Source organism: Corvus cornix, chromosome 2 (assembly GCF_000738735.6).
Source record: "Corvus cornix cornix isolate S_Up_H32 chromosome 2, ASM73873v5, whole genome shotgun sequence".
NCBI lineage: Eukaryota > Metazoa > Chordata > Aves > Passeriformes > Corvidae > Corvus > Corvus cornix.
The window spans coordinates 78,927,113-78,951,346 of record NC_046333.1 but is presented as its reverse complement, the minus strand read 5'-3'; the positions used below and the strand labels follow the sequence as shown (position 1 = coordinate 78,951,346).

At 43.5% G+C, this 24,234-nt stretch overlaps 1 protein-coding gene across 1 annotated transcript in view; it reads right to left on the bottom strand.

The window, feature by feature from the left end:
- ANKH (ANKH inorganic pyrophosphate transport regulator) overlaps positions 1–23,877 on the bottom strand; it is a 106,357-nt gene extending 82,480 nt beyond the window's left edge. Inside the window, exon 1 of the mRNA XM_039550259.1 lies at positions 23,303–23,877. Coding sequence (XP_039406193.1) covers positions 23,303–23,398 — 96 coding nt within the window. The 5' untranslated portion in view covers positions 23,399–23,877. The remainder of the gene's footprint in view (positions 1–23,302) is intronic.
- Positions 23,878–24,234: the final 357 nt, after the last annotated feature.

Genomic DNA, 24,234 nt, shown 5'->3' with positions numbered 1-24,234 from the left:
GCTATTTTACCTCTGAGCCACATTCAACACTTGATTGTTACCAAGATTTTTCAAGCCTGACCATGAAATAATTTCTTGAGGCATGCACAAAGCTGCTCTGAAGTCAGTAGAGCACTACAAGCATGTGCTCACACGCATCATACCAGGACCACACTGACACCGACCATGATTACTTTGCACACTACTTGTAAGACACTGCTCAGGCACATGATGCCTTTTTGCTTTCTATTTTTAAATTAGTAAAAGACAAATCTAGACTATTTCTGAAGTTTATGGTTCTTGCATGGTGTGGAAAAAGTCACGGACTTGATGGATTCAGTTATCATAGAAGTATTTATGCTACTAGGGAGCTAAAGGTAGAAATTTCACATAATTTACTGGATTAGACTTCATTGGCAAAGGTTGTAGCTTAATATTGTTACATTTCTACGATTTCAAGTGTTTTTCTTCACTTGAATGGAGATGCCCAATGGTATCAAACATGCTGGTGGCTTTGAGGAGGGAATCAAAACACTTCACAAAAGAGAAAGCTTCCAGATTCTTGGAACTGAAACTCCTCGGTTTATGCTGAATGATGGAGTTTTCAGAGTCCTAAGGCAATATATAACATTGCATAACCCTGCCTGACAGACACTAATTTAGCTGTAGGTTGTCCAAAGAGACAAACACAAACTAGGGTCTTATGAAAATCAGGTTAAGCCAAGATGAAATAAGAATTTAGGTGAAATGAAAAAAATACTGTAGACAATATCTCTCCCTCCTGAAACAAAACTTCACAAGAGGGAGTAGAGCATATCATCCTTTAGCGATGTTAGCATTGCGTAAATCACACCACGCTAATAATTAGTTAACTGTTGGGAATGACTTACTTGAACATGTAGATTTACATATTAATAAATACTAACCTAAAATCTGACTCTGAAGTCATCACTGATAACATTAACATGTGAGAGAATAAAAATGAATTAACAGGCTTTCAAATTTGGATCTACTTGATGCTACCCTGGCGTTCCTGTGTACCCAGTCAAGTTTAGTGTATATTTTTTTTTTTTATTAGATAATGATACAGATTTAAAAAAGTTTTCAGAGCTTTATGCTTGCCAGAAAACTGAGTTTGTACATTGACCTGTATTTCTTTATTTTCCCTTGGCCTGAAGCAGGTTTAGGGATGAACCTTTTTCTCTCCCTCCAGCAGCCCCAAGATGTATTTCCTTCACGCACAAATTGTGTGTTAACATATAAGAAAGGAGAACCTTGTGGTCCAAGTGTCTAGTCAGAGCAATTCCTATCCCTGTCCAACCCTACATGCCTGCCTTTACCTACACACACGTACACAAACAGCCTCATTTGTTTAAGCACTATACTTTCCATTGTCTGTGTGGTGTGCAAATTCAGGAGGTATAGCTATGAGATACAGCTCAGAGATTTTGCAAAAGTTTCTGTTACAGTTGCACAAGAAATAAACAGAATTAGACAAAACAAAAAATGCTGTTTGCCTTTCCCAGCTTTGGAAATTTTTCCTTTTGATCACTGTTTGCCAGGGAATTTGGGGGCTTTTGAAGTATTCAGGGACGTTCACTGACATAGCTTTGCCTTCTACATCTCTTCTTCTCTTGAAAACAGCTGGCAAGATAAGTTCTTCCCGATAACCAAGGGTCATCAATGTTTAGTAACCTTCTATGGACAGCCTTGCAACATCACCGCTTCCAACTGCAGCCGAGTGTGGAATGTGGAGGCAATTAAGATAGCAGAAGGAGAGACTGGGCTTACAAACAAAATGGGAGCCTGGTGGATACTAAAGGTGCTTACACAGAGCTCATAATCTCCTCAATGCAGCTCACAAGTTGCCCTGTCCCCAACCAGCGACAGGCGAGACGCTTTCTGCAGCCTGCAGCAGGCGGCACTCACACTCGCTGGGAGGGAAGCACAGAAACAGCCGTGGTGCAACACCAGCCAGTCGGCCTTAGGCAGGGTGAACCCTGCTTTCCTTTTGGCATGGTGGGGAAAGGAGGTATTTTAACTTCGTGTATTACTTTGACTTTTCTCCTTAGTCTGAATGAGCCCCTCAACAGTATGAGCAGGTGCAGGATGACAACTTCAGAGCTACGACACTGTACCGGGTCTGGTGTAACACATCTGCAGGGATCTCCAGGGCTCAGTCGTGCAGCTCCCAGGCTCTGCAGGAGCCTCCAGTACCCCTGACACCACAGAACACTCAGGATCAAGTCCCTGCTACTGAACTGCTGCATTCAGGGCAGGAGATCTGTTTTCAAGGTGGCACATTTTCTCATTTGCTTTGTTTCTTCAGTTCAAAAACAGTACCTTGAATTTTGGCAAATTTTCAATGAAGAGCAGGACTGACTGTTGTTGCAAAAAGGAAGAAGTAAGACTTGTTTCCCTGTGCACATTCCAAATATTTATATTCTGCCTTTTAAAGTCCACTTCTGCTGTCAGATACAGCCTCACTGTTCTAACAGCAGCCAGAAATACAAGACGGCCTAGAGTTCAAAGCAGGGGAAAAAAATCAATGCACAGATTTCATTTTATCACACATACACAATGGTTGGCTGAATTTGCTTCTACCTAGAAGCGTGCAGCCCAAAGATAGTATTTACAGACTAATTTGCATTTATTTTTAGATTGGCTAAGTATTCATTGAACAGGGAGGAAATAACTGAGCAAAGGAGCAAGTGACTTGCATCACCCAACTGCACCTATTAGATGGGGCAGGTGAAATGTTGACAGTCGCTCACAGTGAAGAAAAATCTGAACACAGAGTTCTTAACTGGGACAAACATTCAGCAGTGAATTATAATTACCATATTATTTGTTTACAGCACTTCTGTCCCTAACTTTTACTTCTTCAGCTGATGACCTCAAAAGTAAATCAATTACTTAACCAAACTTTAACACTAATGAACTCTTTTTTTCTAAAAGGAAGTAGCTGCAGGGGACTGTGATGCCACTATGTCCCCTTGTTTGTCAATGCTCCCCAGTTCACCAGTGCAGTTCTGCCAAGCTTAGCTGCACTCTTATGCTGAAGTTGCCAGAGATAGCTTTGGGACTCATGTGAGAGCAGGAGTGTCAGCACTGTAAATAATCCCCAGTGGTTCTGGTGATGGCTGCGGAAGGGAAGAAACTAGGTGCTGATTGAGTAAGAACTGCTGCGACCTGGCAAAGGGATGGGGAGGTGTTTTTTGGGGAAGAAAGGGAATTTCTTTAAGATTGTGGGCTTTCTGAAGAATGTATTTTTATCACTTTTTAACTTAAAGGCTATTGCACATTGGGCTATGAACTACCCTACTGGTGACATCTAAGCTGAGAACACAGCAGCACTGCTGCCATCAGTTGTACCCCAGCACAGGAAGCAGCGAATAAGTGGCCATTCAGTACATCAGGTCAGCTCGATATTTAGAGAATTCATTGCCTATGTTTCCAGAAGAAACATGACTCAGATACATGTGATCAAGAGCATCTGCATAGAAATTGGAGGCAGATGTTTGCTAGCAGGCAAAGCACAACCTTTAGAAGCAAAAGGGGGGGTCTTTGGGTTTCTAGAGGAAACAATCTTTTCTGACTACTGCTGTAACTGCAAATAAGGAAGTACAGTTGCAGTGTCATGCAAACTAGAAAGAACATGAGAAGAAAACAAGCAATACTTTTTGTGGTTCTTTTTAAAAAGAATATGCTGGGTGTTCAGAATACTAAGTAACTACAGTGTAGGTGATCTAGAATGAAACATGGTGTTAAAATACAGGATGCTGTAACTGAACTCCTTTGTTATTTGCTTGTTTGAAACACAGGAGCTGTCCTTTCTTCAAGTTTAAACTCTCTGGTTGCAGACACAGTAAGGCAGCCAAGATATTATAATGAAAAAATCCCTTTTACTGCATAAGCACACCTAATTTTTATCTTAAGCTTTGCTCTGGTATCCCTAAGTCTGCATGTATGCTACTCATGAGATATTGAAATTCTATAGTAAAAGGCTGAAGAATGGACTACCGAAATGCAGATAAATCAAGTAAACCATTTGGGAGTATTTTTTTTTAGTGTAATTGCAAATTTGTGCAGGGTTATATCACCTTATCATCTGCAACTTTTTTTCTTTAATATTTTTTTCCTGAAATTTAATACTACAAATGATGCTGCTTGCTCTCTACAGCTGTTTTATAGCCTTCCCAATTTTTACCTGTCTGAGGCTTATTCACTATATGTTAGTGGATTTGGCTAGACTGATGTTTTTTTCTATTCCTGCTCTTAGTTTAATAAATACAATTCAGACAATACAATACTGAAACATTGGTTCTTTATGTATTTTTAAAATAGAAAGAGAAAATGGAGCTGTAGCTTCAGAGCAGCCTGTTTCATGGCCTTAACTCGCCCTCCTCCTTTAACTGTGTTACAAATGGGTATAGTCAGCTATATGTATTGTTATTCTTCTGTAGATAACATAAACATTTATCACCATAGAAAATTGTGGAAAATAGAACTATTCACAGACAGTAGTTCTCAATTTAGAGTTTCAAACAGAAGCTTGCCTGAATCACTGCCTTAAATTTTATTTTCACGGGATTAATGTTATGAGGGATCAGCTTGATCTGACTTTTCTTCCCAGAAAACATCTCACACATCTGTGTAGTGAAAATCGTCTTTTTGCTTGTTCAGGGCTGAGCTGGTTCTTCCCAGCAGTAGCCTTCTGTCAGTGGGCAAAAATTATGTCCAGCGGAGGCATGAAAGACAGCACTCCTTGGCTATCCAGTGAAGGCAGATGCAGTGGTTTCCTTATCTCTCCTGGGAGCTCTGCATCTTACTATAACAATACTAATAATTTGGTCATAAAAGTACCCTTAAAATAAAGGGTAGCCTTTACAAATAAAGACCAAGCTATTGGAGCATTAAAAGAAAAGAACATTCTTTGCCTTATTTTGTTAAGTTTCACAATAATCTGTGAGATTTGGCTGCTTCTTTCTACACGTGACATCCTGCAGCTTCATTAGGATTATCTGGTATTAGTTCTTAAGTAAAAATACTTTTTCACATGCTGTCTCTTTTTCTGTCAACGATGAGTGCCGTCTACCTTCTCCTTCATTGCTGACTTCTCTGTCTATGGCAAACAAGTGATACAGAAATATTGTTGAGGCAGTAACACAACAACAAGTATTTCAACTACTCACTTCTATATTTTCTTTCTCTTCTGAAACATCACTACTAGGCAACAAGCACTCAGCAGTGATTTCAACATTATTGGAAGCAAAATAAGCTGAATCATGTTATATGAATGAGCAGATACCCCTCACTTTTACAACAGCCCTAAGTTCTGATGGAAGTTGTGGAATCTTTGGCTTTGATGTTCCAAGAAAAACTCCAAAAGGCATAGATGGTGTCATTTTCTGTAGGTGAAAAACTGGTGGATCTTCATCACAAACTCACATTGGTCTGACAAGGTTAACAGGCTGCTGTTTGAAGTCCTGCATTTAGTCCTCTCTCCTGATCTGTTTTTTTATTGTCTGAGTGAAGGGAGGTTTGCTTGTTGGCATATCCCAGGCTCTTGAGTTTTATTCTGCTTTTTACATAATAAGTTCTTTGTCCGGAAAGCAAAGAAATGTGATGACTATAGCTTTTGTTCCAATGTCTGGGCTGAGTTTTGGGCCATCAAGACTCTTTCCAATTGTAAGATCTTGTTCCCTCAGGATTTTTTATGTAATGGGTGATAAAGGCGTTGGAAAGCAAATTTATTGCCTCTTTTTCTTAAAGGCTTTCCTTTTCATCCTTGACAGTGCTAACGGGACCTTTACTGCTGAAGCTATTGGATTTCTCTTGAGTGTCTTATTCCTTGGTGTCATTAACAAGATAAGTTATCCTTTCCTTAATCTCCTCCTCCTGCTCACTTTCAAGGGTCATGTTTTTGCATGGCTTCAATGTTAATGTGGAGAAAGTTCCCACTGAGCACAGGGAAACACTACAGACCATCTTGGATTAAGAGTGCACTTATTGATCATGGATCTTCATGAATCTTTTCTGTGGGTATCAGGTATTACAAGACAGCAAAAAACTGCCAGTGAGCCAAAAAGAACTGGAGCTGCTTTTATGTCATGTGATATTCCTCTTCTTTCTTTTATCCAGGTTTCTGTCTCTCTATTGTCAGTTTGGAAACCCAGCATTGTGCCCAATATTCACGTTCCCTGTGGGGACTATTTCTGATGACTTCACAGTTTCATAATGACATTGAGCAACAGCTGATATCTATCTGCACAGGCTGCAGCCATTTCTATTTCCAGACTGTCTTTATTTTGCGTAGTTAACAATGATACAGCAAATTCCTAATTCACTACCAAGAGTGAATGAAAAAGACCAGTCTTTAAAAAAGACTGGGGAAGAAAGAAAATCAGTTTTCTACTTTCTGAGGGCATTGCTACCTATCTATGGTTACAGGGGTCATCATGACTATTCAAGGAGTGAAGATATTCAAGGAAATACCAAATCTGCACCCATTTTCCCATGTATTAGTCTAGCAATGAGGAGTGATTATTAGAGATGAAAGGGAACAGCTATGCTGCAGGGAGATTTCAACCTTCCTGAGTCTAGGACGTAAGTATAAAGTAAACAGATCTGCTACTTTATTTGTGGGAAAATGAACATTGCCCTGATTTAAAAAAAAAAAAGTCAACCTAAGAGACTTCATAAAGGCCAGAGGATTCACTTCTTTGCACATACAGCAGTGACAGAGTGAGACAAACCTTTTGCCTGCCTCTCTTCCTGGCCATCCCTCCTCAGCAGGGCTGAAGAAGGAGTAGGGCCAGATGATGGCCACAGGTCAGAGCAGGTAGGACACATCTCATGGTCTTTTGCTTCCATTTGCTGCCAGCAGAGTAACTGGACTGTGCTTCAACAGTGCTCAAACACTCGCATGTATGTGGTGAAACTGAAAAGAATCCCAAAGCCCCCAAGTCAAATGAGAGTCCCTCTTCCCTCAGCCTCAACTCACCCAAATGAAAATGCAGAATCTCTCAGACACAGAATTAAGACTCTCATGTTTCAGCATTTGCTCTCCTTATTGCATGCACTGTTCTAGTGACATCACAAAAACATTTTAAAATTCCATTTTTAACCAACTAGAACAGCACCAATATGGCTTCTTAGTAGCCCAGTTATGCACAGGCCAACAAATTTAATGCCCACACTTCTAAAATGCCACATTTTTGAAAGCACTGTGTCTTGTAAAACTTGTAATAGATTTTTTCTCATTACTGTAATAATGGCTGCTTTGCTTTCAGAAGGACAAAGCAACATAATTCAAATGGATGGAAATACGCAGACTGAGACTTTCAAATAGGCCAATAAAAGATAAGCATGTCTCTTCCAGTGCTCTCAATACTGGAAGCTCAAGTCAAGTCTGGAAGCTTCCCTCTTTAAAATGATTTTCATATCACAACTGCAGCTTGCTATTTGGAATGCTGGGAGAAGACATAAGCAAAGAGAAAAAGGGAAGGTATTTTATGGTTTTAGATTGTCCTAAATCAGGGTCAATGGCAATGACAAGATGATCAGCTTTGATTTATCATTAGCACGCAAAACAGAAAAATGAACAGATAAGCTGTCCTGGGAACAGCAATAAAAGGGCATTAGCAAACCCTTCCAAATTTTGTTTAACATGTATCATTGAATGAATTTCTTTATGAACCTGAATACACATTGTCTTCTCTCATTACGTTTTTCTCATTCAATTGAGCAAACTCCATCCCCAAGCTCATCCTTCTTCTGTCCCATTCCCCGCCCCCTGCTCGTTCTGCTAGAGCAGAAAATGAACAGAGCTCTGTTTGTTCGCCAGCGCCAGCAGCAGCAGCAGAGGCAGCAATGTCAGCCCCTCAGAAGCAGCCCCCTGCCTCTGTGTCCCTGGGTGAGGGGACACCTTGCGTTTCTGGGAATCATTCCTATGACAGAACAGGGTTTGTGAAGGTCTAAAGTAAGCAATGACCTCTTTCAAAGAAGGCAGAAATACTGAAAAACAAGTATTTTAGAACCACAGCATTCAGATTATTCAGATTAAGAAGTTTACTACCTTCCCTTCACAAAGGGAATGGAAACAATTTGCAGGGGTGTAGGCTTCAGTCCTTTGTGGTGCTCCAGGTACACCTACAATAGCATTACTTTCATTAACGCAATCTTAAAAACAAGTTGTTCAGCTTTCCTGACCCTGATCTTTCCAGAGTCTCATTCTTCTGGTAGCCAGGAGCCTTCCTCATTTCCAGCTTAAAAGCACTCTTTGTCTGTTCAAAGTCATATGTTGCTACTCAATTTCCTCTTGTTTGCAGGTAGGCTACCATCTTCCCATCAGAAAACACGATCCCATCTCCCTCACAGACAAACACCTTAATCACAGTCTACCTTTCTCTGCTGGGCTACAGAAACCAAAACCTTTCCATATTACCTTCTCAGATAAGATGATGAAAAACAAAAGGAGAAATTAATAGCTGGGGTTTCTTTTGCCTAATCTTTTGAACAAGCTTGAACTGACCTGCCTTAAGTATGTATGGCCAGAACTGTGCAAAGTATCTCAGGTGAAATTTCACTTAAAGCATGTATTACCTCTACTGGGGAACAGGTCATCAGATAAATCCTCCAAGACCTCCTATCTTCTGATCTTTATGTTACCCTCATAACTCTTCTTTCCCCCCCCCCCAGAAAACAGGAGCCCTTTGTGGTTATACGTCAGGCAGCTTGCAATGCCTAGGTAGGGAAACACCCATCTGTATTCACTAGGAGACAACCCTGCTCCAGCAACATTAGAGGTTTGCAATTTGAACTCTTAACAGTGCTAGGCAAGCCAAAACCTATCTGCTACTGAAGCTGTTATTTCACTAACTTGTTTATTCAGAATACTTTCTCCTAGTTGCATGTTTTAAGTCCTCCCATCATACAATTGTCCTCCATGCTTCTGCTTTAGTTTTTCTTCATTATTAACCTCTTTAGAAACATGATCAGCAATTTCTGTAAGATAGGGAGATGTTCAGAAAGAGTCTTAAGATCAATGTTGGCTCAGCACAAGTTTAATTTAGAACATGTGATGGGTCTGACTCACACTGTGCTATTCATGCCATCCATCTCTAATATGGAACAAGCCTAGTAGTTTAGTTATGACCTGAAAATGTCTGAAGACAAATTATATATAGCATTTTAAAAATATTTATAATATTAAAAATGGTCACAAACATCAAAGTCCCTCAAGTGATGCACAGATTCACAATGGGAACGTTTCTGTCTGAAGCTTACAGTGAGCACCTTCACAATACCTGGACCTCTCTGCACATTCTGTTCATGCCCATGTACCACTGACTGAGTCTGACATGCTTCTCCCGGGTTTCCTCAAAGGATTGTCTTTGAAAGAATACACCAAAAAGCAGAAGTTCTCTCTGATCCAAAAGGGACTTTGTTGAGATTAGATTCCCTCAGCACTCCAACATCTTTATCTCTGGCCATGCAGGTAAGAAAACATTCCTGGTCAGCCACAGCAATGAGACCTAACAGCAGGATGAACAGGTATGTGGGGAATGCAGGCAATGTTATTCTCGTCTGTGATCCAGAAATTGGCTTTAAGACTTAGTGAGAATAATCACCCTGACCTTTGTTTGCAAGGTCTTTTAAAAAAGCCACCAGTGAGGACACCAGGCATTTATCATGTGCCATCAGACACCAGCATGCAGGGACAAAAACTTCACTGCTTCTCCTACATGGCATCGTGCTGAGCAGGAATTCAAAACAAGCCACCTGGGTGAGGACGAGAGGGAGCCACAGGTCAAGTGGTGAAGTGGTCACAGCCATGCCTCGGCAGCACTGTGACATGCCAGTCCTAGAGCAAAAGTATCTGAACCACACGGACCTGGACCTGGCTCCGACACGGTGGGATGTCAAAGGAGGAACACATACAGCTGGGTAGCATTTGCCTGGTACCACAACTGCATGTGTGGAGGAGAAGAGGCAAGCACGGACCCTCTGCTAGATAAAAGCCTTGCAGCTTTACAAAGGTCACATTCTTCATTTGAAGTCTGGCTGTCTCATATGAGATAAATACCTGTACATGAGCTTAAGTGAGGCCTATATTTAAAGCCCACAAACATAAAAAAGAGTTCTAACTAAGCATTTCTTTTGCTGAACTAGGCCTCTTGTTTGCAAGGAAGGAATCTGTTGGGGGCAGGCAGTGGGAACCTTGCTGCCATACTAACTGTGGGCTGCTTGTCTGCAAACAGCAATGGGATGTGCCTTGGAGGCAGCCTGTGGACAGGCACAGAAAAGGAAAAGCAGAGGAGACAGAAGAGAAGACGGTATTTGAAGCTTACAGACTACTGTGAACTAAAAAAGGGGCAGTAAATAGGGGACAGGATGACAAGGTGAAGGGACAGGAGCTGTCCAGGGCCACCAACTACAGCAGGGCACAGGAGGTCCAAAGCCAAGGGCTGAAACAAAAAAATCCCCAGTTTTAAATAAATATGTATAAACAAAGAGCCAAAACCAGACAATAAAAGATGAGATTGATGATGCTTGATCCTTCAGGGTTCAGCTTGGCAGGCTGCAGATGCCAGACTGTTGGTTATGGTGCTGCATCACTGCACTGCCATGCAGGGATTCAGTGGAAGACAAAAAAAGGATTGAATTGAGTGCAACTCCTTATTCTTATATCCTGTTTCTCTCTTTCTCAATGGTTGTTTTCTTTCTTTCACAAAGGAATTGCAAAACAAAGGGATATACACAGAAGATTTGAGGTTATAGAATCTTATCTGTCCAAAACAGAAAGAAGGAAAGTGTAGAGGTATTTGATTCTAAATGTCAAGAGACTATAGAGGCACTATTCTTCATGGAAAGCAAATAAGACACATTCATGCTTGCAGCTGCCTTTGAAACCAACTCCCAGAAGTTGCAATAGTAACCTCTTGCAAAACAGCTACTAATCCCTTCTTGTAATTGTTCCAACCTGTCTGTGCATCCCTCACCCCCATGCTGTGTCAACAGCAAAGCAGAACAGTGCTTAGGGTTCCCTAATGCTATAAGCACGTTAAAAGTGAAAAAAACCAAAACAACAGACTCAAATATTCTTTGTTCTTCTGGATGCAGACAAAACCACTTCCCTGTCCAGCCAATTTGCTTATTTCTTGTCATAGCACTCCATACTCAGAGCTCTCAAGAGACTGTATTCATATCTAATGGTTTCACGTGCTGCTACTATTCTCTGTTCATGAAAAAAGGCCAAGGACATTAGTGAGTCATATTTTTTCCTCCATTTATTTCTACAGTTAAGCTCAGGTTATCCTTTATCACCAGCTGGACAAGTATTGATTTGACATTCTTCTCAATGCTGGTCATACAGAACCCGATGGTCTTCTCATTAAGCTAAACTTGCACTGGCATGCCTCCTTTGTCTGCCTTAGACTTCCAGCAGAATGACAGAGGGAAAAGTTTCTAGTTTGCTATTCAGCAAGATATTAGTGATGAAATTATGGCCCCACAGTCACTTTGACTGGAGCATTTCAGCCCTTCCAATGCAGTGAAAAGCTTTCATGACCCAGGACTTCTGGGATGTGCTGATATTTCTGAAGCTAAAGATGTCAGGCTTTTCCCTTTCAGACAGCTTCCCTCTTGATCTAAACCTCTCTTTCTTAGCACTCATTTCCCCTTTCAATCTCTGGATGCACACAGAATACAGCACACCCCACATCTGCAGATTACTGCAAGCATAACCAAACTCTTGGAGCTCAAAGTCACAAGTATGTAACTTCACATGAGGTTTCCTTGACAAAGTCCCGAGGCAATGATTGTGCCTTCGTTAGCTATTTTCTCCTCAGTGATGCAACCACCCACAAAGTGGTAGGAGCTTGCAGCTGACAAAAATGGCATGCTGTGATTTGGAAAAGCTAGCCCACAATGACATTGGCCTTTTCTGGACAGCGACTCAAAGCTCACCAACAGGTCAAGCCTAGACTAAGAAAATGTCAAGCAGGATACCTGCTGTGATTTATTATGAATTTATTTAAAGACAGAAACACTGGTCTCTGCACTGTATTAACAGAAAAAACCCACACTACTTATATATTAGATCCAGAAGGCACTGCTGATGAAAGCTCTTCCCAAGACTATTACAATGCTGGAGCATGTCCTAACCAGCAGACCGTTGACTGCATCTCAGAAAGCTCATATAAGAACAAGACTGTGAATACTGAAAGGTCGTCATGCTTTCATGCTTTGAAATAAAACACTCTGAAGCAAAATGACTGCCCACAAGTATATAAAGAACAGTGGTGCAGTGATCAGGAGTGCTCCCAAGGTCACATTTTGGAAAGATAAAATCCATGTACAAAACCATTGATTCAAAAACAAAACAGCATTTGCACATGCAACATGTAACCAGAGATGGCTCAAACTATAAGCAACACCTCAGGTACATATGCAGTTACAGCCCATCTCCTTATTTCCTTGACCTTACAGTCTTGGATGTAAGTCAGTAGTAATCAAGACAGTACTTTAGCACCACTCAGTGTGTAATTCTCCTACAAAGGCAGTCTCCTGCTCACAACACACCTCATACATATGCATGTGCATGTGTGTCTTAAAGAAGCATGTGAAAAACATGCTTACCCGTGACAAAAAAAGCTTTCAGCGGATGACTGCCTTTGGTGTTTTAATAAGCTGAAAAATGTTGCGTGGTTTGGATTTTCTTCCTCTTTTAAAGTGAACGCTTAAGATTGCAAAATTGTTATGACCCAACATAACTACAGGGGAAGTTGACAGTGCTGTCACACTAAATTTGGAGGCCTGCATTACCAGTTGTTATGTGCTGCTGAAGTGCAGAGAAAAATGACCAGAGATGTCAAGTACATCACCTGGCATTTTCACTTCCGTTGGGCAGAGTTGGTGGCTGGTGTGACCCCATCTTCTTAGCTGGCCTCTTGGGCTGAGTAGGTTGCAAATAATTCTAATGTTCAAAGTCATATCCAAAATGACACAGTGGAGGAGGAAGGGGGATGGAATGATGGAATAAATTACCCAAGCCAGTAACAGGATGAGGGCAAAATGGATGGGCTCCCCGGTAGCAATTAGGGAGAGGTGCTGCACTGCAGCCCCAGTCTGGGAACACAGCCACAGAGATGTCTGTATAACTAATACACTCCAGCACCCATGGGACAACCAACCAAAGAACCCAAAGAACTGAACTGGAAAGACAGTAAGAAAGGGTAAGTGAGAAAGGTCAAGAAAGGCTGCAGGGCTGTGGACATATAGCATATGGGACCACAGGACTGAAACCTCCCCTGTGCTTGCCAAGTCTTGTCTCCCGGCAGTTTATGCCTTTAAAAAACTCAGCAAGCCTCCAGCTAAAAAGCAGAGTTAAGATCTCCCTTACTTCCACACTGAGGACATCTCAACACTCTGCTTCTCTCATACTGGAAAGGCTCCTCCATTTCAATACACTTGTTTTGTTTGGATGTTTTCCCCTCAGCCCTACCAGGGAGACCCTAACACAGTGTATTGTTCACCTGGGTAGCAAAGGGCATGCTGCCTCCAGTGAATGCTTCTAAAAGGAACAAGACAAGGATTCACAGTCAATACTTCCACTAGCTAGGTAGCCCTGGTTTCTCTCCCTAGCAAGTGCTCTCTGTATGCTGAATCTGGGAGGCAGCATGTGAAAAACAGGGTGCTGTGAGAAAACTGTATTATGACCACCAATTATTAATAAAATAAATTCCTCACCTCTTAGTGGCAGGTTTTTTACACTTTACCTTAGTAAGAGCCTGTAACTACAATGTCCTTCTAGAGTGCACTGAATGCCTTTGAGGAGTATGAGGTTCTCCAGCTGGTTGTCTCCCTCACCAGAAAATGTGGTCTTCAGGTTTGACCCATCATGTACAGCACTTTACAGTGATCACCACCTAATGCTGTCTAAAGGCCAACACTCTTTGTGCCACATTTAGAAGGAAGTAAAGTGAGAGGGAAAAACTTCTGCTTTTTAATTGGAAAATCATCTGGAATCTTTTCAGTTTAAACTCTGCTTACCACCCCAATCTTTCCCACCGCTCCTGCCCACATTCTTCTCCACAGCAGTGACCTAGGTAACCTCATTTCCCCTTTCCTCTCCTTCATGACCACAGCACAGTTCATACAACTGCAGATGGTTATCAAACTCCCTTTTCCGTCCAAGCTATAAATGCTTCACTTCTATAATCTTTCCTCTTGCGTAACTGACATTTTTTCCCCTCTCAACAGAACCAAAAATGTGAAGTGTCGTCCCACCCTGTGATACTGCTAACAATTCATTTTCTTTTCAAATGGCCTAAAGGGTTTTTAATTGCTAAGATGCTGACAGAGGAAATGGCAATGAAGGACTTGTTCAAGAATCTGTCTTCCATCTGCAGGACAGCAGATTTGAGATCAAAGGCTGCCAAGTTCTAGGAGCACATTGGTATGCTGTGGCAAGGAAAGCCTTTGCCTTGAGGAGAGAAGCTGCCAGAGGTGGATCAGAGGCTACCTCACCTTAGCTACCCATGGCTACAGGAACAGCAGCTACTGTATACTAACACAGAGGTTACAAAAATAAGATACTGGTCACTGGTACGCAGCAGAAGGAGGGAGGGGTGAGTAGGAAGCGAACAGGAAAAAGAGCCCAATAAAATCGAGACATAAAACCTGCATTTTCAGGAAAGTAGATGTCAAATACCATCTTTTAAAAAACAAGGGAAGAACATTGGGTTATGTGGTTGCACCCCTTATACCTACACACGCTGCACATTGGACTTGATGAAGGAAAAAAATCAGTCCCAGCTGGCAGGCACTACTGCATTCTTCAGCCAGCACAGGCAAAACCCATGCCAGCACATTAAAGTTCAGGTGCAGCCTGCATTTGACTTCATTCACTAATTTAAGTACAAAACACAGGTAAGAAGGCCAGAAGACAGACCATCTCCCAGTCAAAAGCCTTTCAAATGTACTTGTCAGCAAACAGACTAGCACATGCTTTGGTTTGGTGAGATTTCAGCCCCACAGAACCCTGTACCTTAGGGAATGTTTACAAGGAGTTGGAAACAGGTAATGAAGAAATATAAAACCATGTAGGTTCTCCAGCTCCTATGCATGTGAATTTTCTCAGCACTCCACTGAAAATTTTCTGGGCTGTCAAAATTGAAAAGGGTTGGAAAAAACTGCCTTAACAATGCAGAAATACTATGTGAAGCAAAACACTTGAAAATAAGTAGTGTCTTGCAGTTTATTCACTTCCCACACTAAAAGCTGAACTCTTGCTGAACCCCTACATCAGTAAAGAAAACTGGACATGTTGGGCAACAGTGACCACCCTTTCTCCAACAGTAACACTCCAGCCAAAACAGGAACAGTGAATTTTTTTGCATCATCTTTGGAAAAATAATTAAAATAGTACTTGAGAGATTTCACACCCTTGTGGCACTTATTTTTCAACAACCTGCTCCTTACTCTCCAGTATTTTTCCTTTGTCCTTTTTTAGAATGCTCTTGCAAAAGCTGTGGAAATCAACTGTGCCTTTGCAAATAACAATGCTCTACTTCAGCCCTCTTTGGAACAAAATGAATATTTACACCTGGAATTATTCTTAGTTAATGTTTCATGCAGGCTCTTTTATTCTGCATTACATCAGGAGGGAACTCATCAAGCAAAACTGCACATGTAGACAAACTCCATAGCTAGGTAGTGAAGTTCTGTGGAAAATCTGAAAGAGAGGTGATACCGTAGAGGAGACAGAAGATGGGAGAACTGCAGAGCTTTGCTGTTTCGGACACTGAAGTGCACGGGTCATTCACATCTCTTATGCTGGTTCTTTTTTAATTCTCTATCTAATGGTTATCTCAAGAGACAGTGGTGGTGTCTAAAACCATAGCTACAGCAATATCATGTCAGTAGAAAATCGAGCAAGCAGAAAGAAGTGCAATCTGATGATCTAATTGCATATTAACATTCCTGTTTCCCTCACCCCAAAATTCACAGGTTTCCAAGTACAAAGAGCATGAGGTATCAATAGCTGATTAAATTAGTTAGTTAAAATCTAAGATAGTTACAAATTTCATGTATTTTTTTTTAAGAAACACATTTTCTGATATGTCATTTAAGCAGGAATTGAGCTCAGCAGTAATATCTGTTATTTAAAAACATTACAGATTTCTCAAAGTAGCTGCAAAGCAAAATCTGTTTGGAATTGCTCAGTTTTATGCATGGAATTTTCTGCATGAGCTGGCAGATATATTTAAATTTTCTATTTATACAGCAACTTACATCCATGTTTTACAAATATGAAGGAATATACTTTGTAACTGCCTTGTGAAACACATCACTATTTTAGAACTGATGAAACTCACACAAAGACAGAGAAATGTCTTTTCTAGGATCAAGATAGGAACACATAGAATCTGCACTTTCAGAGCTGGAGCCTTGAGTGTATGCCTTCTTTGCATATAAAAAGACACTTATCTTCAGTCATAAGATTGGCCCTGTCATATAAGCCTTTGTATACAACCAAGTTCTTCAGGCAGCAGCAAAATGAGCAATGATTTAAAAGCAATCAGCTCAGACCAAAGCAAATGTAAAGAGAAATCAGCTTTCTTGGTTTTAGAAAAAGGCAGCCAAAAGAAATAAACAAGAAAAGCCCCGAAACAAATCAAATGGTCAGTTCACAACCTAAAGTTTTACTTCGGGGATTTCTCAACATGATACAGAATAGAGGGGTTCAAAACCCTTTCAAATTTCAGTTTTGAACCCATGTTTTAAAATTAGGCTTGGAGTATTTTCAACCCCTGATTTCAATTCCTGATGCTGTCTTAGTCTTCCAGATTTTCACTGGCATAGGGAGGAGAAGCCTTATCTCTGAAATAAGCATGAGAAGTATTTGGTTACCCTTAGCACCTTTTTCAGTGGATATCTAATGATATTATGTCTGGAGTTATCTCCAGAGAGGGCCCTCCAGCCTAGAGACTGGGAACTGGGACTGCTTGGCAAAGCTCTAAATGCTCCTTGTCTCCCACTGCATGAGTTAATCTTCTGGTAGGGAGAATTGTTTCCATCCCACAGACCTCAAAGTTTTATTCTCCAGCAACCTGGTGGGCAATTATCATCTGAACGTACAGTTTGAGATTAATTAAATTACTTCATTAAAAAGTGGCTGCATGGAGTTGTTTTTCCCTCCCTCCTTCCAACCTGTCCTGAAAATAAGCTATCTCTACAGCTCTACAGATAGCCAACTCCTTCAGACATGCTGAATGGTTATCATCAAGTACAAAACCTCCCAGTTCTTAACAGTGAAGCATAAGAAAGTCCAGAGAAGTCCTTAGAGCCAAGCTGACACAGCCATGGGAGGTGGGAGGCAGGAGGCAGGGAACTGGATGGTTTTGTGAAGGAAGGAGAGAGCAGGATAAAAAAAGGGAAGGTTCTGACAAACGAAGCAAAACAAGTCCTAGCTCAAGATTATGTATTTTACACTATGGCAACATGGAGCACTGCAGGGAATGGACACCTCATTAGTAGGTTCATTCTCATAATTTCTAGTACCATGTGAAATCTCCAGTGGTGATAGCCCCAGTGCTCTTCATAACCTGTTTATTTTGTACCTTGCATGCCATAAAATGCAAATACATATTGGTTTAGCTGCCAGGAGTAAGTCTTTGTCAGCTTTAAGAACATTAGCGCTTTGCTGGGATTTGGCTTTTATCTGCAATGGTTTATGAGATCTTTGACTTCTTCCCAGATCTCAGCATGCACTGCTTGCTGTGAAATGCCAGCAAATGCTCTGTGCGAGTGGTGAATGCAATGCCTGGGGTCTAACGCCCGCTGCACTAACACAGACAGATAAGCCTAATTAACCTCTAGGGTAGTCTCAAGAGTTGTCCACATGGTCTAGAGCCCACCTAGCACTGGTGTGAAAACCTCCAGTGCTTGACAGATGACCACTTAGGAGCTAGGGCTGGAGGGCACAGGCTGGCATGCAGAGGGAAGTAAAGCTGTGCTGCTTACAGAAAAGTCTCTGGAGACAATGCTGAGGTATAAAATCTGAAAATTACTACTTCTGGTGTATGTGGTTTGGTTTTTAATCCTTCATAGAGGGTCTCACTTGGATTTGCTCACTCTAAACAGGAAAGCTGGATGTATTTCAGTGGTCATTCCTAGCTATTTCCTTTTTTGGCTTGTGAGTTCTGCAAGAGAAACTACTTCAAAATAATGCCATGGAAAAGAATAACAACAAAAAAACTTCTGTTGATAGTTTACTCTGTATATGTTTCCTTCTTCAACATAATTTCATCTAAATTTAATTTAAAATGCTGTGTGGTTCACATTCATTTAAAATAAACAGGACATTTCCATCAGCATACCCTATTAGTAATGCGGTTGTGGTAATAACATACAGTCATGTTGTACACCAATTATAGGACCTTGTTAGCTTTCTTGTTTATATGGTACTAAAGTCCTACACAATTTAAACGAGTCCCTGACCTCTTACAACATCAATAACAGGAGTACTTTGCACTCATACAGCACCTTTCATCTCAGAGTGCTTCTGACACATGAATTTTCATTACATCTACATACAGGTAGGTGTCTAGGCACACTTCAAAGGCAGGGAAACTGTGCCACGGAAAGGTTACACAACGTGGCACAAATCCCTGGTGAACAGCTGGGAATGTGAACTCTCCCATTACTTGTTTTGAATGTCCAGACAATAATGCTTACCCCAAAACCGAGCTTCATAAGGCATTAATCAAAATGTTTAACCCCCTACTAAGTTTGCAAATGGCATGGGCAGACAATAAGCTCACTAATTCTTTTTGATACATTATTCATGACTTGTTCTCCTTTTCTGGCAACTTTCTTTTTTTAAGTAAAAAAAAAAAAAAACCCAGCCAAAAAACCAGCCAAAACCCCCCAATCAAATACAAGAAAAAACCAGCAATTACTGCAAAATAATTTGGAATCTAAAACATCTAGCATTTCCTTTATGGCTCGCCTGTTGGATCTCCAACACTACAACGTGGGCAGTGTATGGCAACTTCTCTGCAGGACCAGAGCACCTGAATGACCTCTGGAGAAGGAGGCAGCAGGGCTGCGCTTGCTCGGTTTTAGTTTCCAAGGGCCCACAAGCCACTGAACACCATGTCTGCATACTAAGTTATGCTGGCAAGTTAAACCGCCCGGCCAACAGCTACTGGCAGTGACACAAACTAATGATCAGGGGCTCGATACATGATAGCTACAAAGCTTAAAAAAAATACCCCAAACAAAAAGCCCCTCCTAGCGTTCCCGATGATAATTAAGGGACTACTGCAGACAAGCCTTGAGAGCAAAAGAACTGCTCTCTGCCTGGCCTTTGCCACCCCATGAGCATCTGGCAGAGTAACCAGCCACACTTGCAAACTGTATTTAGCGCTCCCTATGGTTGATTCTGTGCTTCTGAGAAAGAGAATTCATGCACACCTCAGCTTTCCCCCCTTGTAACAATGCTGATGCAAATGCATGCGTATGTTACAAGTCAGGCCACCACAACATATGTGAGCAGCTCTGAAACTAAAAGAAAACTGATGTGGGTGGTGATGGATTTTTGAGCCTACAGGGTAGCGATGCTGTTATTTGCTGGTTGAGTTGTTTGAGGTTGTGTTGTTCTCCATCACATGGGAGGCATTTATTTATGTATTTATTTCTAAGCAAGTACATCCAGCATTTTTCATGGGAGCCGGAATTTTTAATGCAAACTCTGCTCTCCAATGGCTGAGCTTTAAATACAACAGCAATTGTTATGAATCTCAGGGAAAGATGTTGAGAGTTGAATGTCATCGATGGCAGAATGAAAGGGACCATCTCTCTTCTGGTGGTGTTAAGCTCTTGGGATGAAAATGCTCTGTTGTGTATATTTGTGTGTGCATGCATATACCTAGAGAAAAAGAGATGTGTGCACATGCACACACATTACTGACATACAGAGACACAGATTTGAATGGAGAAGGAACGTTTAACCAAAATATTTGGGACTATTTTGCTGAAGGCCATACTCTTAAGAAGAAAGCTATGTAGTATTTAATTTCATAAAAGCCATGCAGCACTGTAAATAAATTGGAAATGGGTCACAGAAGGAAATCAAGAAAGTAGGTTAGAAATGGTTTATCTCTCTAATATTCTGGTCATTTACCTGGTCATGCATCAGGATTACTTTTTAGTAGAGGGAAAATATCAGGTACTTATCTAAGAGATCTTATGAGGTAAAGAAATGAGGTCAGCTCACTAAATTGGAGTAACATTGTAATATAGCCTTGTCCTAAGGCATCACTGGATTAAAGTCCAGGGGTCAATAGGAGGCTCTTCACTGGCTATAGTGGTCCTGGAAGTGACTTCATGAGCAGAGCTTATTAGTTCTTAAGCACTGAGCCAGCATTTTTTACTTCCTGTAAACTAAACATGCTTGCCATACCAAGCATCTTATATGGGGCAACGGTGACAGCCTTAACCTATGGTCTACAAACATCCTTTAGCCTTACTGTAAATTTCCTTTAAAGTAGCAAGAACCTAGAGGCACCTGCATACCAAGGACCTGGTAATTTTCTAGTGATGTCTGCTATTGACTACAACTACTCAATACCCTGAAAAGCCTCTCAAGGTAATAGGAAAAAAAAAAGGTATAATTCTCTGTTTCTCATTTTTCAGTCTCAGATATCTAACAGTATAAGGTTTTGCTAAGAAGGCTCTGCTTTGAATGCTCTACTTCCAAATATTCTCCCCACTTGAGGGAGCAATGTATGAACACCATATATCAAAAGGGTTTATGACTTACAGCATTTCTTACACATCTCTTCTTCCCTGGTCAGGCAAGGTCCATTCTCTCCCTATTTTTTTTAGTCATCTCTTACTTCTGATGTGTAGTTCTCCTGTCTCTTTTACAGTATTGTCCAGTGCAAGTAACACTACTTCATGCAAATATTACTTCCCTTATCATTCTTAAAAATCTTTCTTATCTGCAGGATACATTCACAGGAAGGGGTACCACAGCCTTTGCAGAGCTATCTGTTGGCACACCCATTCTTCTACGTTGCTTCCATTCAGCCCTGGCATTAAAATTATTACAATTTTGTAACACAGAAAGGTGACTGGCTCAGCAAGTCAATGTACTTTCAGCCTCACAAGTCCAACAGTAATGTCCTACAAGTGCAAAAAGTAACTTCATGTATTACATGGAGGAAAATAAAATCACTGTCCTTTTGTCTGTAAGAAGAACCTTCAGACCTGGTGTAGCTTTGCTCCTGCTTCAGTTTCCTTATTTCCATGTAGGTAAGGCCGGTACAAAAACTATCTTTCCAGTTTCTGCTCCTGAAAGAAGTTAGAGTTCTAGCAGGCTGGATTTCTCCCTTTTCAATTAAATACCTCCCCAAGCTGCCATCTGAGACAAGGGATAACCCCAAGTCTCCTGAAGGGCCAATCCTATTACTTGGCTATCAAACAAAACAAATTTTCTAAGATATTTTTGTTCCTGGCACTGTCAAAGTTGCTTAAGTGTTTACATGTATACTCCACAGATTAACATCCCTCCTGTGTACCCAGCCAGACAGAAGGCCCCTCACTTATAAAATTACTTGCAAAATTTTGAAATCCTGGTTCAGAGCACACTGAAGCCAAGGGGATGGTTTTTTATAGGCTGACATTTATCTTGAATTGAGCTGACCTTGTATGAAGCAAATTGTATGAATGCACCTGTCATACTCAGTTTGCTGAGTGCACTGCCTTCAATTTAACTTCTACTGTATGTTATTAACATGGCATAGTTATTAGCATTTAAATCACCTTTTCCTTTGTCATTTCTATATTTAGATTTCCCTTCCCCCTCACCCCCCAGTATGTTTTATAGAAGACTGACTTAGTAGGAAAGCATGTAATTGTTAGATAAGGATGGAATTGTATTTTTTAGTATCACTCTTTATTGAAAGGACTAGGAATCAAAATGCAATTGACACAGCCATGACAAACATATGATTAATGTTAGCTATTTTTTCCCACTGTCATATTTTTCCTTTCACTTTCTTCTTTACTAATGCTTGAAAGTACCCACTAGTTTTCTGGTATCTTTGCTCAAGAAGCACGGGAGCAAGTGGCTATTCCTCATAGCCAAACCGAGTGACTTAGGACAAGGATAAAGCTATTTGGGGGGCAATATCTAGTGCGACTGCCCAGTTTAACACTTGTGAGCAAGTAGTAGTATATACCATCCTACTAAAAATGTAATGACAGTCCTATATAGTGCAGCCTAACACAAGACCGGGGCCTGGACTGTCATAAATACTGAAACGGGAGAAGAGATTCCCCGACGCCCCAGTGCAGTGGTAAACGAGCACCCACCGGGGATAGCTCGGGCAGAGGAGTGAGTACGTCAAGCACTGAACATGTTCTCGGTGCAAACGCAGCAAGCGGGGATTGGGAGGACAAACTGGGATGGTTGCATGTCAGGCAGATAGGCTGACGGCGGGTTCGGATACACCGGGCTATCTTCTCGGTGTCCATGCCAGGGGACAGCCTTAGGTCACCAACACCGCTACAGAACTGCAGCAGCGCTGAGGCGCACAGAACACGGGCGGTGCAGGGGTGCAGCGGGAGGTTCACCTGCTCGGAGCCCCGCCGGGAAGTCGCCCCCTCCCCGCGGGGGCGCGGAGCGGCTCCCCGCGGGATGCCGCGCTCCTCCCGCGATGCCGCGGCGGGGGCTCCCGGCGGCGGGGCCGAACCGCTGCGGCAGCGGCAGCGCGGCGGGGCGGGGGGGCCGCGGCGTCCCTTCGGCAGCGGGCGGCGGCAGCCGGGTCGCCCGCCCCGCGCCCCGCGCCCCGCTCCAGCCGCCGCCGAGCCGCGCTGCACTGCGCTAGGGGCTGCTGCACCTGAGCGGCCGTGTCAGCGCGGGGATAAACCACAGCCAGCCCCCGGCCAATGCATTATGTAATTTCAGATTATATAATCCTGAAATGCGAGGGGAAAAAATCCCCAAAACAACTCAAACCCTGCCGTCCTTCCCCGGGCATCTCCTGGGGGTGCAGGGCAGCCCGTGCTCTCGGGCGGCCGCCGGGGCAGGCACGCCGGGATCGGCTGCCCGCTGTCCCCATCGGCGCAGGGGCCGCAGTCCCCGCCCGCCGCGATGAGCCGGGGCAGGACGGCGGGGCACGGCTCGGCACGGCTCTCCTTCCCTTTCCTTCCCGGCGGAGGAGCCGACCGCGCCACACCGGCGCTGCGGGAGGGCGGGCGAGCGGGAGAGAGAGGGTAGCTCCCCGGAGAGGCGCTGCCTTACCTGCTCCCCGAAGTCGATGGCGATGTTGGTGATGCCGAGAGGGACCAGGAACCGGATCAGGGGCCAGTAGTTAGTGAGCGCTGGAAATTTCACCATAGTCCCAGTTGCGCGGTGACCCGCGGCGCATCTGCCGTGGCAGGAGACGGCGCGGGAGGACGGCGGGGGGAAGGATGAAAGGGCACCGGAGGAGGGTGCGTGCGTGTCCCTGTGCGTGTGTGCGGGCGGGGAGGGGGGGGGAGATAAGGGCGAGGGAGAGAAGCAGCAGAGCCCCCTAAAAATAAAGAGCCGGGGAGCGGGCGGGGGGCCGGTCCGGTCCCTCCCTACCCGGCGCGGCGCTGGCTGGGCGGCGGGGCGCGCTGTGCTGCCGCCTCAGCAGGAGACCCGAGAGATCAAGTCCATCCCCGCCGCCCTCCTCCCACACAACAATGATCCGCCGCCGCTGCCGCCGCCGCCGCCGCCGCCGCCGGAAAAAAAAAGAGGAGGGACACCGCCGCCAGCCACTCGTGCGGGCAGCGCTGCCATCCTCGGGGCGCGGGGGCCAGGGGAAGGGCCGGGCCGGGCCCCCCCCCGCCTGACGCTCGCCGGCGGCGGGGCGACGGCCGCGGCGCCGCGCAGGAAAACACCGCCCTCCTCCTCCTCCTCCTCCTTCTCCTCCTCCTCCCCCCTCCTCCTCCTCCTCCTCACCCGCCGCCGCGGGAACGGCGCAGGCCGCGGTGCGGCGCGGCCGCCGGCGGAGGTCCCCGCGCAGGGCGGTGCGGGGCCGGCGGCGGGGCCCGGCCGCGGGGCGCCGCTCCCGGTGCGCGGGCTGGCGGAGCACGTGGGTTTGACACACGCTCGCAGCCGGGCGGCGGCGCTGGGGGAAAGAGCGGCACCGAGCGGCACCGAGCGGCACCGAGCGGCTCCTCCCGACGGCGGAGCGGCCGCGCTGCGCC